General features: G+C 43.4%; 1 protein-coding gene and 3 non-coding genes across 6 annotated transcripts in view; all 4 read right to left on the bottom strand.

Moving 5' to 3' along the window:
• RPS17 (ribosomal protein S17) overlaps window positions 1-10,521 on the bottom strand; it is an 11,721-nt gene extending 1,200 nt beyond the window's left edge. The window contains exons 1-5 of one of the 3 annotated variants that reach the window (XM_083183702.1): window positions 10,409-10,521; window positions 8,689-8,840; window positions 7,166-7,271; window positions 1,955-2,020; window positions 1,424-1,506 (exon numbers count right to left, since the gene is read on the bottom strand). In XM_083183702.1, coding sequence (XP_083039828.1) covers window positions 1,426-1,506; window positions 1,955-2,020; window positions 7,166-7,271; window positions 8,689-8,840; window positions 10,409-10,411 — 408 coding nt within the window. In that variant the 5' untranslated portion in view covers window positions 10,412-10,521 and the 3' untranslated portion in view covers window positions 1,424-1,425. Of the gene's footprint in view, window positions 1-1,383; window positions 1,507-1,954; window positions 2,021-7,165; window positions 7,272-8,688; window positions 8,841-10,155; window positions 10,179-10,408 lie in introns of those variants that run through there. The other 2 variants (XM_083183700.1, XM_083183701.1) reach the window with 2 other exon arrangements.
• LOC146076805 (small nucleolar RNA SNORA71) lies at window positions 1,710-1,836 on the bottom strand. The gene has a single exon (XR_014474201.1). It is a non-coding gene; the product is annotated as a small nucleolar RNA SNORA71 (small nucleolar RNA).
• On the bottom strand, window positions 2,364-2,492 carry LOC146076806 (small nucleolar RNA SNORA71). Its single transcript, XR_014474202.1, has one exon. It is a non-coding gene; the product is annotated as a small nucleolar RNA SNORA71 (small nucleolar RNA).
• Window positions 7,346-7,475, bottom strand: LOC146076807 (small nucleolar RNA SNORA71). Its single transcript, XR_014474203.1, has one exon. It is a non-coding gene; the product is annotated as a small nucleolar RNA SNORA71 (small nucleolar RNA).
• Window positions 10,522-17,847: the final 7,326 nt, after the last annotated feature.

The raw sequence follows: 17,847 nt of genomic DNA on the forward strand, positions 1-17,847 counted from the left end.
TAGGTATCCTTATTGCCTTTGATTTACAAATGCCTTTTTATAGCCATTTTAGATCACTGGTTTTATCAGGCTATCCAACTACAGCCTATTAATACCTTGTGGTAAGTTACCCATTTTCAGGTGATGACACATGGGATCCAAGATCCTGAGCCAAGCATTAGACAAAAATAGGGCCGAGAGTTAGTTATCAGGGATTCTACTTCAAGTGCCTCCATAATACCCGATAATTGCAGATGGTAAGGGCCGATAGGAGACACCCCAATGTTGCTGAAATTACATCTAATGCTTTCTGCATTGATCCTCCTCCAAAAGCGCACATGAACACATATTTCCTGAATATTTAGTTAATGTCCAACTTTAATAAAAAGTTACAGTCAATATTATAATGTATCAAATATAGTCAACCAGCTTTGTCCCCCAAGATAAAGGAATCAACATGTAACTATTGTAACAACCTTGTCAAGGCTTCTTCTATTCTCGAGAGAAAGAATTCTTCTTTTAGAGAGGTCACACTATATGGTGGATAGGGGAGAGTTCTCAAAGTGCTGCTATGTGAAAAGGAGAGGGCCAAATGCAGCAGCTGCATCTGCTTTATATCAGCAGTGAGAATTAGGCATTCAATGAATGCTTATTAAGAGATATTCAATTTGTATATCTGAGGAAGCCGCTGACACCCCAAGGAGGCAGAGAAACGAGTTGTATACAAAAACTTTTGGCTGATATTTCCACCTCACTGAGAATTTACCTGCTAAAGCACCGGAGTAACTCAAGTCATATAATGAAAACTAAGATACTCCAAACCTACAAATTGCAGTCACCATCAACAGAACACCGAAATTGGGGTGGACTACAAAAAGCAGGTATTTGGAGAATTCTCCCATTTTTTATAATTTTTCTATTTTTAATTTTTGTCTGGCCAGACAAGGAAAAAGGGAGTTCCCCTTCTCCCTCAAACAGGACACTATACTCCTAAAACATCTACCTCACCAAAAGGATGACAAACTGTCATTTTCTTTTTTAAATCAAACCTATGAGATATATGAATTATAAACTATAGATTAACCATCTCATAATTAAGTAATTTTATACATTGTTTCCAGCGCGTCCCATATACTTTTTCCTTTATTGTTTCTCAGGCATTTCCCTATCTGACCACTGCTGGAACCATCTGCAAAGCTACTCACATTTTAATAAACTCAGTACTTTTGCAGATGCGTATATGGTCTACACCCATAACGCGTTAAATAGACATTGTGTGTTTGAGGGGGATCTAGCACCGATATTTTTTTTTTCCTTTAGTCTCATACATCTTGCTGCAAGTCAGACTAATTCAGCAACTTGGTGTTTTCACACAATAGTTTAAATGAATTACACTTCATGCAATTGGTTTTCCCAGGTTTATTGGAAACGGTATAATACAAACATTTAAACAGCACCCCGTGGTGTTTTGAAGTTCATCCCCACAGTAGGCTGGGTCACTTGCAGGTTGGATAGGCCGCCAAAGTCCTGAAATCAGATAAGATATAGATGACGTTAGGAGTTTGACTACACAGAACTTACGTTACAGATACTGCACTGAATTCTGAGGACAGCTGGACCAACAGACAGGTGTACTACAGAAGCCTGCAGTAGGTACATTTAAACAAAAAGGTGTAACAAACCGACTTACATTACAGGTTCTAGGAGCAACACAGTTTTATAATCTTAACTGTTTGAAAGATACAGGGTTTGATATGTACAAGTGACATCCAAACACGGGAAAGTCTCACATTATGCTCTCCCTGCAGTATCAATGACTGGGCCACAGATCAAACCACAATCACTTTCGATGCAGGTGTCAGACCAATCTCTACATACCAACGTCTCCTGACTTACAAAATGGCCAAATCAAATTTATATTCCATTGAAAACATTTGTTAGATTATCCTTGGTGAAATATTTTCACAGCACCTACCAGCAACTTCAGCATTTCCTTGGTGTCAGGATCAACCTCAATGATTTCTTGATCCAGGGCAGATACCTACAAATGACAAAACAGGTAAATGAACAGATGAAATGCAAGCAGGTTCCTAAACAGACTGTACAGAAACGCACAATAAAGATATTAACAATATTTTCGTCTAGCGTGTATCAAATCTATTGTTAATGCTCTCCCTAGGCAATGTTACAACAAAAGGGGTTGATAACTAAATAGTGCTTAAAATACAAAGTGCGAAAATGCATGAGATAATAGAATTGGTCTCATTTTACAAAAACATGGTAGAGAGTCCTACTCATGAAATTTACTAGATTAACGTTACATTAAAAGGTCTAATTTCAGTACATAGTTAAACCTACATAATATGGACTAAAAATACAAGTCATGTTTGAACGTTACAGGGTTTGGCAGGTACCATGTTACACAGCAAACACGGGAAATGCGTTCAGTTTTGTCTCCCTGCAGTATCAATGATCGGGTCACAAACAGAGCCACAATCACTTTCGATGCAGGTTGGATCACACAACACAAAAAGGATGCTCATAAATGAGTATTCAAAAGATTATATAGAATACAAATGTGTATATATAAATCTGTGTGATAAGAACACCATACAAAAACATGAAAATAAGGGTTATCAGTCCAACAAAACCCATGATTGTAGAATTAGGAATGGAGGCTGGGATCTGATTATCACTTGACATTACTTAACAGTATATAAAAAAAAAAAAAAAAAAAATAAGTTTTGTTGACCAAATCCGATAAAAATCTAGGCTCTCCAAAGTAAGAGAGCACCAGCTGTTCAAGAACCAATTGTGGGCAACAAACATCAGTAGCAAAGATTCTGCTCTGTTCCAATAATCTACATACTAATCCTTGGCTGGCCATGTTAATCTACCAATTATGTTCTGTCTTCAAAAGCAAGCACACTGGTGGATAAAGGAAAATGACTGCAGAAATACTACTGAGAAGCAAGTAGGGCTAATTAAGGAACCTGCAGGAACAGTGACTGCTATACGATGCCATTCTGGTTTGCAGCGGACACTTCAGCAAGTGCCTGTACGGACCAAAGTGGTTATGGACAAAATCCAATCTGTAGTAATTCCACCTGGTCATTTCTACCTTAGCAAACACCTCTAGTTCCCTGCAAGCTTTTCACTCCATTTTAGAATTACCGATTTTCTTGTAGGTTTTAGAAAGTTATCCCTGGTGCAAACACCAGGTTATATCATATAGCGTCACTTATAGGCCCTCCAGATGGATTTCCTTTATATCCAAGATAAAGACCAGTGCTACATGAATTTTGAACAGCTTTCATAAATAGGTTGACAAGAAAAAAAAAATTGGAATGGCAAAGTTTGCAGAGTGCAGTGGTAGCCAAATGAGGCACCTTGCCTGAAGCAAGGAGAGTGAGTGAGCCATGTAAGGGGGCGTGCTACACTAATTTGGAGTCTGCATAGTGAAAGCTACAATGTAATACAAAAAAAACAAAAAAAAAACATTAAAACTCATTGTCATTTTCCATGTCAAACTGTTGCTTGTGTCAGCCTATCGACCGTTGACCATTTATACCATAGCCTCAAATATTGATCAACAAGTGTTAATGGCAAGGACTATAAAAAAAAAAAAAAAAATGAGTGCTACACAATGTTTGAGTTAGGGAGTAGGTAAACTTATGGGAAAAGTTGTGGGGATAAAGTAAGGACAGGATCATTACAGTGGCCTAGAGCACGGGTGGCCAACCAACCAGAGGATATGAGCAAAAAAAAAATAGGTTATGTCAGATAAAGTGCAGATACCATGCAAAAAATATTAATGGGTGGTCTGGATCCCACACCCCATTTTTAAATGGGTTTCAGCCTAACTACAAGCAGCACCTCTGGATATATAAAACCATCCGGTGACATCTCTGCTTCAAACTAGCAGAACATTTTTTTATTATCATCTTTATATTAAACCAGCAGCCCATTTAAAATATAACACATTTATTTTAATCTTGCCAACCCATTTAAATGGCATCTGACATTACTATATTATTCTTGCAGCATTCGATTGCAGGCTAGGCCTAAAGCTGAATCAATCCCCACCACTAGTGACTAAAATAGCTTAGCTGGTCCAATAGGGTGAAGCACTGGAATGAGCAACAAACAGCACAGAGGAGCTGAAATAAAGATGGCCACTAAAAGGATCCTCCCTGGCATCTTTTATAATTTCATACAAGCAAGGGGACCAGGTTTCCCAAGGCAGGAAAGCCAAACCCAGCACTCCTGTCTCAGAGACCTGAGCAGTGCGTGGGACGGAAAATTGAAGAGCTGACAGCCACTGTTAACAGAGACCGGAAGAGATGACCGATATTGTGTGGCAGCTTCCATGGAACTGCTGCTTGCCTTCTGACAGCGCAATATTTCATTAAGAAAAGATGCATCTCATTAAGAACAAAGCCGCATAAGGCTCAAGAGCTACAGCTTTGCCACCCCTGGCCGAGAGGGAAGAAACGTAAACACTGCTGAGGTGCTATGAGAGAAATACCTAACCTCATCACAAAGTACTCTGTGTGAACCTTTAGATGGATGCAAAAACATATGACAGAACCTTAAAACTAGGTATGTGCAGATCCAGATTTACCTAGATCTCAAAACGGCTCTTATTGGCTATCCGGCTGTCACATGTTTTGGAGCCAAAACATGAGAAAACTGATAGCCAATAAGATTCCCTTTTGAGAACCAGGTAAATATGAATCTGCGCATCCATACTTAATTTGGTACTTTTGTATTATCACGGCGCCCATCGTATACCATAAGGCTTAATATGGTATGTGATGCGACCCGATCTTATACAATTTTGAATTGTATACCATTGTATATGGCATACAATGAGAGATTTTAAATTGTATAAGCACACTAATGGTTGCTTTCAATGTTAATGGGCCCCCATATAAGATTTTTAATTGTATAAGCACCCTAATGGGTGCTTACAATGTTAAATGCACCCCCACTATCAACCCCACCCCGAAGCGTGGCGAGCCCGCCAGGGGTGGCAGTACCCGTCCTTTTCGTCCAGTATGCGACCTTTTCATACTCCCACTATCCATGTCGGCGTGGAGTTGATTTTATATAGTGTGGCGAGCGCAGCGAGAGGACGCGTAATACATGTAAAGTAAAACGCCGCCGCTCGCCACACTATATAAAATCAACTCCACACCGACATGGATAGTGGGGGTATGAAAAAGTCGGAGGACGCGTACCGCTGCGCATGCCACGCTTTGGGTTGGCGTTGATAGTGGGGGTGCATTTAACATTGAAAGCACCCATTAGTGTGCTTATACAATTAAAAATCGTATCTCATTGTACGCCATATGTGCTAATACACATGTACCCTTAATTTTGATTACAAAGTGAACTCCAAATGTCCAGACACTAGAAGATTCCGTCTAACCACTTTAACTTCCATCATTTTAAAGAATCAGAACAGAGCTCAATTTAAAAAACACGTCTCTGGCCTGAGGGCAAAATGGCCAACTTTCTCACAATACCCTAGAACAGGCATTCCCAAACACAGTCCTCAAGGCACACCAACAGTGCAGGTTTTAGTAATATCCAGGCTTCAGCACAGATGGTTTAATCAGAATCCCTCCGATACTAATTAAGTCTCCTGTGCTCAAGCCTGGATATCTACAAAACCTGCACTGTTGGTGTGCCTTGAGGACCGTGGTTGGGAAAGCCTGCACTAGCATGTGGCTGACCAGAAAGAGAACTTGGACTGGTCCATAGACACAAAAGGATAAATCTTTCCATATGTAGCGAGCACTTACCACAGGATCATTATCCCCACTTAAAAATTTATGGGAAACCAATAGCAAATTTGAGCTATTTTCTAAGCAATCCGACTAGATTGCTTAGAAAGTAAGCACAGATCTGTGTGTATGCTCCAAGAGATTAAATATCTCTTGCTAACTAAATCAGTGCATGCAGTCAAAATCTAGTCAGATTGTTTAGCAAATGACTGCAAATCTGTGTGTACAGAATGAGAGATACTGATCGCAATCTCTCATTCTGATCCACTACCTGGACTTTTGTTGCTTAATCAAAATTTCTTAGCACAAACCTCTGCATGTGTATGCCGCTTTAGAACAAAGATTCTTAACCAATTCTAGCACAGAAGGACCCAGATTACAAGTAAGCAACAAAAAGTGAACCATATAATAAGGGGGAAAAAAAAGGGGCCTACACAGATATGCGGAGCGTTGCTAGATCGCTCATCAGACAGCGATGCTCCATGTGCTGAGCGATTTGTTAGGGCCAGTGATCTTCGGCCCATACCGATTAGTATCCAGCACGCTGGATATTAATCGCCAGGCGATCGTCCCACATTGCTATTGCCCCTACACGAGGGTATATTTAATTGATGTTGAAACTGCAGTCTTGCTGAAAAGACAGCAGTTTGACATGAATAGATCAGAAGTGGTTCCAATCTATTCAATGCTAGCTGGTTTTTACCAAAAGGTTTTGGCCATGTTTCCAGCAATCTCAGACATGAAAAGATGTCAGATTGAGTCAGGGAGGACAGCGCCGGTTGAGCAGCAGATCCCGTACCCTCCTGCCACTGCACTCACCCGGTCCTCACACCTGCTGGGTGAGCATAAAATCAGCGGCCAAATCAGACATCCGGATTTGCCAGCTGCATTGAATAATGGATGCTGGATCCATTTCGTCAAAAGAATTTCAGAATAGGTGTGGCATCAATTGAATATATACCAAGGAGTGAGTTAGGGGCATTTTCTTAGCAATCTAGTGAGATCACTAAAAAAATGCACCTAGATCACTATGTGTGCAGGCCCCATAACTCGGACCGAGAACAGAGGTTTAACATAATAGTACATACTCTAAAATGACTCAAAGCACTTACTTAGATTATGGTGCCGATGTATTAAGCCATAAATGGTGATAAAGTGCGAGTCATAATGGCACAAGTACATTGGTTACAGTGTGAAAATAAATGTTACCATAACATTGAAGAACTCTATACATTTGAAGAGGATGAGAGGGGGAAGGGAAGAAACCCACCAAAATAAACCAGCCAAGTTTAGTCAAAGCTTTAAAAATAATGTGTGACCTATTACTTCTGACGTCTGATCCAATTGATAAAACCAAGATACTGAAAACTTGATTCTGTGTGGAAAACACTGACCTCTGGGACATAGTTATCCCTCCTTTCTCGCTCCTCCTCCTGCAGTTTGATAGAGATGCCTCTGACTGGGCCCCTCTGAATGCGCTTCATCAGATGTGTGACATACCTGCAGAGGTGAGTTAGACACTGTAAACCGAAACATAAGAATGCGCTAAAAAATACGGTCCAAAATACAAGTCATGTTTGAACGTTACAGGGTTTGGCAGGTACCATGTTACACAGCAAACACGGGAAATGCGCTCAGTTTTGCTCTCCCTGCAGTATCAATGATTGGGTCACAAACCGAGCCACAATCACTTTCGATGCAGGTTGGACTAGACTTTATAAACATTTAACACTGAATGATGGTCATAAACCATAGATCCATGTATTACATGTGTTTAAAAGAGTGTCTTCGGCTATGACTGAAACACGTGCGGCATCTTTGTTACTAGGGTCAGAGTACCCTATACCCATTATCAATACGTTTGATAACGGAACATAGCAAGCAAAGAGGTGTTTTAGGCCACTAGAATAACAATGAAAATGCCAGTGGGTAGGATGCAATCAGTCACACTGAAAATGCTAAAACAGAAGCAAGTCAGGCTCTTCAGGCAAGCCTATCATGTTTAAGTACCACAAGCATAACCCTCTGAGGCACTTATGTATTTTATAGCTTCCCTTCTGGACTTGTAGCTTGGTGGGACTGCTATGCTATTACTGATGCCTGTCCTTGTGTTTCCCTCCTATATCCCTATAGATTGTAAGCTTGCAGCAGGGCCCTCTAACCCCCAAGTCTGTCTGTTACCCAGTTTTTTTTTATCTCTGTTTACTATTGTAAAGTGCAACGGAATCTGTTGCGCTATATAAGAAACTGTAAATAATAATTTACTTAGGCTTGCTGTAATATGCCCTCCTACCTTCATGTCGGTCGTTACCCAGTTTGTTATATCGCTGTCAACAGTAATGCGCAACAGAACCTGCTGCACTATATAAGAAACTGTAAATAAGTAAGCCTGTAATTCATGATACATGGTTTGAATCCAGGTTAAATGCAATGTTGAAATTAACCAGCCACAGAACCTGTGTAAGTCTTAAGCCCCGTACACACGGGGGAGATATATTGCTGAGCAATATACTGCTCAGTTTCTCATTTTCATCAGCGACCACAAATGGTCGATGATGAAAAAGAAACTGCCAGGTGGAGCCCGGCAGTGGAAATCAGCTGGTCGCAGGAGCATGTTCCTGTGACCAGCGATCACGATAGGGGTAAAAACGGGAGCGCGCACCGGGCGATATATCGCTGGTGCACACTCCCATCGCAGGCAATATGGTCACCAGCGACCATATTTCCAGCGATTTCAGCCCCTATCGCCCCCGTGTGTACACAGCTATACTGTAGTTGTCTTGTATCAAAGGGATAGTATGGCAAGCCTACACATACAGCTAGTTCTGGTTATGCAGCATAAACAGGATCTCTTGTCAAGGACACTAGCTGATGCACCTTATAAACTGAACAGACTGCTCTCTGCATCACATCTTACCCAGCGATCTTGTTGCGCAGCTTTTTGCTAGGGATGATGGCGATCTCCTCGCACACACGCTTGTTTGTGTGGAAGTCATTGCCCAGCCGGGTGTAGTATTTTTCAATGATGACCCGGGCGGCCTTTTTCACTGTTTTTGTCCTCACGCGTCCCTGTGTTGGAAACATAAATAAATGAGCAATGACTGAACCAAGACTGTATCTGACTATGCAGTATCTATGCTATTATTCAACACTAACACCATATTGTTAGCATTGGAGTTCAAGGGAAATACAGGTTGAGTATCACATATCCGAATATCCATTATCTGAATTATTCCGAAAACCATACATTCCAGAAAGTGAACCAAAAAATTTTTTTTTGATAAAAACTTACTGGGGACATCTGTAACAGCACTACTGAGGGAATGATATGTAACTGGCACTATATATGTACAAGATAATGATTGCTTGGCATTCAAATTCAGTGCCTGAGATAGTACACAAACTTTGTTTCAAGTTTTGAAACCTTGTTTTATGCACAAATAAAATATATTTGTGTTTATTTCATGTGTTTGATGTAAATGTACAACATAAATGCAAGATACCTCAAGATACATCATTGAAATATTAAAATATTCCGAAATACGGAATAATCCGTTATCCAAAATTCTCCTGGTCCCGAGCATTTTGGATAAGGGATACTCAACCTGTAATTGACAATATCACTCACGGAGCAAATTGTCTTGTTTGTGCCCAGCTTAACATTAGAACATCTATACAAGCTACATGATGACCAGCATTCGGTGCCTAGAGTCCACAGTAAATGCTTCCAGGCAGCTACAATTTCCAAACTGCTTTCAGAAGCAATCACCAAAGTTCATGTACAGAGAAAATCTATGCTTACAAGAGCACCAATGTGTAAAGCCTATAATGGGAATACATGATAGAAGTACATCATGCTTAGCTTCATACCCTAACAGTACAGCAGCATACAGAGAGTATTTGCAAATACAGGGGAACAGCACCAAGACACTAACCAGTCAGATAAATCAATTTATAGGCTGTATTTGAGAGGAGAGGTAGGTGCATTTTATATTTCGCTCCATGCTTTAATACCCCCACTGCATAGACTTAAAATTGTCTGACACAACCTGAAATCAGTGTGGGAGACAACAAACATTTACATAAAGCGAAGACAGAGGTAACAGGAATTTTCAAATAACCAGAACACTCAATGTGGCTGCTCAACGTCCCAAACACAATGACGCTTAAGTAGGAGCCAGCTACATACTATACATACGCTATCACACTGCCTGCCGGGCTAACACGGCGGTGTAAGCGTTGCAGCAGCACCACCACCACCAGCACTACTACCATACAGGGAGCGACAGGCCTCAATCCCCGGCCTGTCCTACTGACACAACCAGGGGAGGCTCCCACAGACCCACCCACGGAGCACAAGATACCAGTATTCTGAAGTAAGCACCATGTCGACATTGCACAAAAGCCTTAGTAAGGAGCCGCAGAACCCCAGAGCATGCCGGCCTCAATGACGCTCTACCGGGCTTGGTCACTGCTCGATTTCACCGGCTAGGACAGACAGTCGACGTTAACACATGAAGTCGAAGCACGGACTGGGTGTCAGGCTCCCAACTCGGCTCCGATGCAGCTGTCTCAGGGGGCTCGGGAAGAGGATGGTGAGGGATTGCACAGACGACACACTCAGAGAGGAAACCCACCATGTTGGACCGAGATGGTAGAAGAGGGCAAAGGATGCCGGGAGCAAAGCTATAAAGAGGCGGAAGCGACAACCCCGAGTGCGCTGCCACTGGGGACCCCTAGCGGCTTGGAGGAAAGCAGCAGCCGATGTGACCTGGCTGTCAACCTCCAGCTCTTTATATATTATTATTTTGTTTTATGCTTTGACAAAGAAATTTCTCCTATGTTGTCGCAATCGTGATACAATCAATATATCAGGAGTCCAGTTCTTAAAGAAGTTGTATTTATTACATAAAAAACAACAGCTAAATATTATTATATGCATACAGAGCCGGATTAACAATGGGGCTTATGGAGCTACAGCTCCAGGCCCACTCTCTAAATAGGCCCATTTGATAGCTGAGGGTCAGGGCTTTCCAACAAGCCTGGCCCCGCGTTGCTAGCCCCCCGGGAACCGGAGATACCGCCAGGCAAAGCTGGAACGTTTTCCCCATAGGATAACATGAGACCTGCTAATTCCGACCCCCACCTGGTTCCAACGGCATCACAGAAGCTCGAGGTTGATCTCATTCTAACTCAAATTGCTGGGCCTTCAATCTGATACCAGGTTGGTCCATATGGGTTCATTGGTTCTAGAGATATTGCGGGTAAAACGATTTTTTCATGTTTGAAATGTCATTTCATGGCTGTTCATGTTGTTTGAGGACAGATTTCTCTGGAACCAAATGCCCCAGTTTCACAGGACCAAAATCATTTGAAAATCATTAGAAGACCACATGCAAATGGGTCAGTTGGTTCCGAAGATAATACTGGTTAACTACCCCTAAAGTTTAAAGGGGGGGGGGGGGGGTAGTTTTCCCTCCTCACACCAGAAAATGCAGGAACTAGGCTGGTGTAATAGGGGCCAGCCCGGGTAAATCCCCGCATTTTCTGGTGTGAAAGGGGTATTATTTCAAATAGCCGGGACCTGCTTTGCTCTGAATACAGCAGGGCAGCCCCCTGCTCTCTGCCCGGCTGTCAATGGCTGTCATTTCTGCCCGGCGGCGGCTGTCCTCCAGTTACCGCAAGCATGTATTCCCCCTTGGCAATGAGCATGCAATCCCACATGGCAATGAGCATGTAACCCCTGGCAATGAGCATATAGGTAAGCAGCACTTATGTGGCATCATTTTTAATAGGCATTATGGTGTTTGGCATAATACTTAATGGACATTATGGTGTGTGGCTTAACATGTAATGGGCATTATGGTGTAATTTTTAATGCGCACCTTTGGCGCGCAATGCCCGTTTATGAAGCATATTGTGCATTATTGCTTACTCTGTTTGGTATAGTGTGTATTTTGGCTCAATTCATGTGGCAAAATTTTGCCTTAACCTGTGTGGCATAACGTGAATTTTGGCTCATTCCATGTGGCATAATGTCTAAGAGGCAAGTACAATATAAAGGGGTTACTCTTTTGTTGCATGATTTGTATAAGGGGTATATGGGGTCCGGTATGATATGCTGGTGGTCGGAATCCCGGCGGTCAAAATACCGACGCCGGAATCCCGACCTCCGCAATTCCGACAAGGGGGGGCTGTGGATCGCTCCTCCTTGCGGGGGACACCCATAAAGGGACAAAGTGCATTGCAGTGGTCGGGATTTTGGCATCGGTATTTTGACCGCTGGGATTCCGACCACCGGCATGTTGACCGCATCCCGGTATATGGTGTGGTAAACTTAGATGACCACATAAAAGATGCTGAAATGTTGTCTATCAAGTTTTGTCTTACAGTATTCTTTTTATGACTGGAGTGCCGCCTCACCCCGCAAGTATTTTAGGATTTTAGGACATAGGCATCCTGCGGGTGCACCTTTTGGAGGGCACCCGCCAATATATCTTCCTACATTTTTCCTATGCCAGCAGCCTGCCTTTTCCAGGCATATATAATTAGTTGAAAGTATTTACACAAATAGAGACCCATGAGCAGACCGCCCAACCAGAACACTGGTCAAGCCCCCCACATTATTAAGTGCTGGCCACAACCCCTATTATTGCGCATAATAGGCCCTTGATAATTTTCAGCTCCAGGCCCATTTAGACCTTAATCTGGCTCTGTATGCATATATTATTGCTTTGTGTGTAATATATGCTCTGCTCCACTTCTGGCAGAGGCATCCTTGTTGAACGTTATGAAAAGACAGCTGAAGCCAATCAATTATTTTCAGTGGGTGTACCGCCCCGCTTTGGTGAACCCTCTTCATCATTACATATCCACCCTGCAAATAGGAGTACTCTCTTCAACCCACTCCCCATAATGACCCCCCACACCACGTGGAGTGACAGCACCACCTTCTTCACTACAAATCTTCAAAAACCACCATCCACTTTAACCAGCGTCCAAACAGCACCTAGCATGGGCAATTTTACTGGCAGAGTCTTGAGATCCATGGGGCCCGCCTGTGGCTGTGGCTGTGCACAGAGCTGTAACTAGATATTTTGGTTCCCTGTACCAGAAAGAGAATTGGTGCCCTCTCCTCACATATTGAAAGAAAGGGCAGTGTGTGCGCTTCAAAAACATAAGGGGGGGGGGGCTTCTTGGGCAAGGGGTGTGGCCACAGAATAGTGTTGAGCATTTGCAAGAGGGTTTGGTATGATTTACCTACAATCAAAATCCAGACGGTCAAAATACCGTCAGCAATTGACCAATGGTCAAAATACCGACATGGTCAAAATACCGATATCTAAAATATAGTCAGGTCAAAAATTAGACACGTTTTTCATAATTTTTTTTGAGTCTGTATGTTGACATAGGTCGACATGAACCCCGTGCTTCGGGCACACTATTATATTCCCCCTCCATGTCCACTGGGATGGTAAATTATGTACAAGTCAGTTTCAATGAAAAAAAAATCATTTCGGTATTTTGACCTTGTCGGTATTTTGACCGTCAGTCAATGGTTGTCGGTATTTTGACCTTCGGGATTTTGATTGTAGGTAAATTGACAGCATCCCTTTGCAAGACCCTGCTGCTAGAGCACTACAATCTCCAGCATGTCCTGTAAAATAAGAAGTGCTTATTTAATGTAAAAATCTTTTTTTTTCCAGTTAATAGTGACTTACAAAGAGCAGCTCTTATATAAGAAATAGGAATGTTGGGCCCGTCCCTGAGGTTAGAAGCAGCTGCAGGCACAGCAGAAGCCACAGCCTCTGGCCAGTGGGGGGACCTTAGCAGTGGGAAAAACTCTCCGAGGAGCAGACACCCACCTTTTGGAGTGGAAGTGGTGCAGGCGTTGGTGCATTGACAGGAGGATAACTTTCAGCCGAAGCCGGTGTCATCCCTCCTTGTTCATGCTGCTTGGCCACTGGGAGAACAGTAGGAAGCGCTCATCTGGGGTAAGAAACTTCCGGACATAGCGGGAAGCTGCAGCGCCTATGTATCTGCCAGACATTGCCCCATGATGTGTCCGCTGCTGCCTCTACCTGGTCTCAGGAGGAGCAGTTTCCATAAACCGGCAGCTAATCAGAGGGCTGGCTTGAGGTTCCCCAACTCGTAGCGGCCCGGGATGGCTGTCTCCTTTGACCCCCACTGTTGCTGGGCCTGTAAACAGCAGGTATTAAACTGTTAAACTTCTAAAACGCAACATTCATCTGAGGTTCTGGAAAGTCTTCATTGGTGTGTAGGTGGGGGCAGTAAGCTAAGGTTTTGTCTAGGATGCTGAAAAGCCTTGCACAGGCGCTGAATGTGTTCCTCTGGTGCCAACATTGACACAAAAAAAAACATGAAAAATGCATAGTGACCTTTTTCCAGTGTCAACCTTGTGCATGTCATTGTCAACATACCTCCGAACATGACCCTCTCCAGGAGGGACACAATGCTCTATTCCTGGACTTTCCTCTTAATTTATGATTGCCATCACCTGTGTTGAAGCACCTTACTTATCATTTAACCTGTGTGAAACAGGTGTTAGCAATCATACATTAAGAGGGAAGTCCAGAAACAGAGCATTTTGTCCCTCCTGGAGAGGGTCATGTTGGGAGGTATGTGTCAACCTAGACCAGGGGTAGCCAACTCCAGTCCTCGAGAGCGACCAACATTTCACATTTTCCAGCTCACCTCGCAGGTACACAGGTGCACTCATTACTGACTAACACATTTTAAAAGATCCACAGGTGGAGCTAAAAACTTCATTGTGATTCTTGTGAGGAGACCTGGAAAACTTTAACTGTTGGTAGCTCTCAAGAACTAGAGTTGGCTACCCTTGTTCTAGACATTATGAGCTATACCACACCCGTTTTTGTTTATTGCATACCTCCCAACATGCCAGGAGGGACACAATACTCTGCTTCTGGACTTTCCTCTTAATGTATGATTGCCATCACCTGTTTTTGAACAGGTTAACTAATAAGAAAGGTGCTTCACCACAATGATGGCAATCCTAAATTAAGAGGAAAGTCCAGGAGCAGAGCATTGTGTCCCTCCTGGACAGGGTCATGTTGGGAGGTATCTTATTATGGTAGCTGCCTTGTCTTTCACTGATTATGACTCAGTGTTTTATTTGTTTTTCCATGTTTTCTAATAAGCAGGAATTGAATTTCTGAACAAACATACTCTCTTTATGATTATCCTATAAAAAAACAAGCTAAAAAACAACCAAACAAACAAACAACATTTTCTGCTGTTCTTCCAGCAGGTGGTATCATTAAACAATTACCCCTTGCAAATTTTATCCCTAAAAATGTGACTAAAGGTGGCCATACACTTGTGTGATTTTGCACGATTTCATCAGATTGTGATGCATTGAGCTGATAAATTGGATGAACAATTGCAAATCGTATTGTATTGGAGCCCCTAGATCGGAAGTACTGCAATAAGGATTTGCCAGACCCGCAGCCCTTGCTGGGATCGCATGTGATCAGTGGCGGTTTTTACCTATGGGCTCAGGGCTGCAGCCCACCCAGGTAAAATCCACTACTGTAGTGAAGCCAGATGCAGTCTGTGAGACTGCACTGGCTTCACTCTGACTGGCAGTGACTTTCTATTGGAAGTCCAACCTGCCAGTCCCATTGGAAGGTGTTCCCTCCCTCCGGGATGCCTTTCTGCGGGCTGCCGTGCAAAAACAGTGATTGAGCATGCGCAGTACCTACTGTATATCGGTATTGCGCATGCGCTGGTCCCAGTGCCTGTCATTTGTATTGTACTGGCACCGGGACCAATATTCCCTCTAATTTTACGAAGGCTGTGTGCGGCTAAAGATTTTGGCTGTGCAATTTTGGAATGAAATTTACATTTTCGTGCGTCACTTATATATAACTGGAAAATGACGTTCAGCATTTGCTTTAACTTTACTTCAAAATGATATTAAACATTTAAACATTCAAAATACAGCACACAATGTAGTTAATTGGGGAAACACACATTAATTGAGTGCACAACTGCAAAAAGGTACCACTGCTGCTTTATGTGCTCACTTGTAATGTCTGTGCGCACGCTCATCGAGGTGTGTGCGCGCGCACATGCGCACAGCTTAGAGGGAACAATGACCGGGACCAAGATTCCTTCTATGGGGATGCGGTCATCTATTAGAATGAACTTAGGTCTACAGTCATTAGGTCGACCCCACTAGGTCGACTGGCAGGAAGGTCGACCTGACTTAAGGTCGACATGGGCCAAGGTCGACATGACTTAAGGTCGAATTTGCATAAAGGTCGACATGAGGAAGGTCGACTGGTCATAAGGTCGACATGGGTTTTTCACTGTTTTTTGAGCCGACATGTGCCGACAGGCGGTATTTCATGCCCTACCATCCACTAGGGCGTGGTGGGAGAATAAAATAGTGTGCCGAGCGCAGCGAGGCACCGTGCCCGAAGCATCGCGAGCGAAGCGAGCGATGCGAGGGTCCGATTCTCATTGCCAACTGTGTCCATGTCGACTGTGTCGACATTCGGATAAAAAAACAGTGAAAAACCCATGTCGACCTTATGACCAGTCGACCTTCCTCATGTCGACCTTTATGCAAATTCGACCTTAAGTCATGTCGACCTTGGCCCATGTCGACATTAAGTCAGGTCGACCTTCCTGCCAGTCGACCTAGTGGGGTCGACCTAATGACTGTAGACCTAAATGCAGTCTTACGAATGATCCCATTCCCTTCTATGGGCTGTTGCCGAAGCAGCCCATAGATGCTGGCCGCATGCACAGTACAGATGTTTGTACTACGCATGTGCCAGTCCCGGCGGCTGTCATCAAAGCACAGGCGCCGGGGACACAGGAGAGGAGGCAGCGGCTGTCGCAACAGGGGGGGTGCCTGAATCGCGGTACCCCCGCTGCGGCCAGAGGCAGCCCCCCGCCCCCACTAAGGTACAAGCCGCCACTGCATGTGATATATGATATGATATGCTGAACTGTATATGATTTATCACATGTGCTCCAGCCATTGGGGAGCTGCTAGGTAACTTGCTGGGGTATTGCATTTGATGCTGGCATGCGATACCTTGCAGAAGTGTATGGGGGGGACTTAAAGGGGTTATGCAATGATTCCAAGTTTATGGAACCAGCAGAATTTGGACGAGTTTGATGCTGAATTTAAGGTAGCAATAAAATATGCGACACCCTTATAACTTGTGCTTTATATTTAGCAGTAAACTTGCCAAACTACCACTGGTTAAGTAACCTCAGAATCAGGGGCGTAGCAGGGTGTTTGTGGGCACCATAAGAAAATATTGAAGGGGCTCCTGCCCCAATGCTTCTAGAGAGAAACCTATCAGCAACATGTGTTAGTTTTATGCCCCATAGATCGCCAGAATGTGATTGGTTGTACCAGGGGCCCGACAGACGAGCCTCGGTAAAATGAAGGTGGTCACAAGAGGGTCGTGCTTACAATAGACTTCCTCTTGAGCGCACCCTCCTCCTAGTACAACTCATGGGGAAACTTAGCAAATGACCCAGCCCTGGACCTTCTTACAAGCCTACGTGTTAATGCTTTGGCTGGGGAAACTTAGCAAATGACCCAGCCCTGGACCTTCTTACAAGCCTACGTGTTAATGCTTTGACCAGCCCATGAGCCTGGTGCTGGTTAGAGAAATATGGGGGGGTCCAAACATATCCCAATATATTTTTCCTTTCACACTTTTCATCCTCCTGACTATTGTTCCTGATTCAGATGTGATTGGAGTTGCTATCACTGCTGCATCTCCTGGCCCTCCCACTGACAGTATGGTGCCACCGTGCAGTATAAAATAATTGATGCACATGGAGCACCTCCAACCACTTCAAAATGACCCTATTGTTATTAGCTGTGCCTAGGGTGTGCGCCTGCAATTTTTCTTTTAGTTTTTTTTCTGTGTCGTTCTACAAGTCTCAACATGGTAGTACCTCTCATTATGTTTGGAATTAGGGTGTCCAGTCTAGCCACCTAGCCTCCCCCATATGATAGAAAGGTGTCAGAACACTCAGTACATCACAGCTTGCTGCCTAG

The sequence above is a fragment of the Crinia signifera genome, chromosome 4 (genome assembly GCF_055691185.1).
Source record: "Crinia signifera chromosome 4, ASM5569118v1, whole genome shotgun sequence".
Taxonomy (NCBI): Eukaryota; Metazoa; Chordata; class Amphibia; order Anura; family Myobatrachidae; genus Crinia; species Crinia signifera.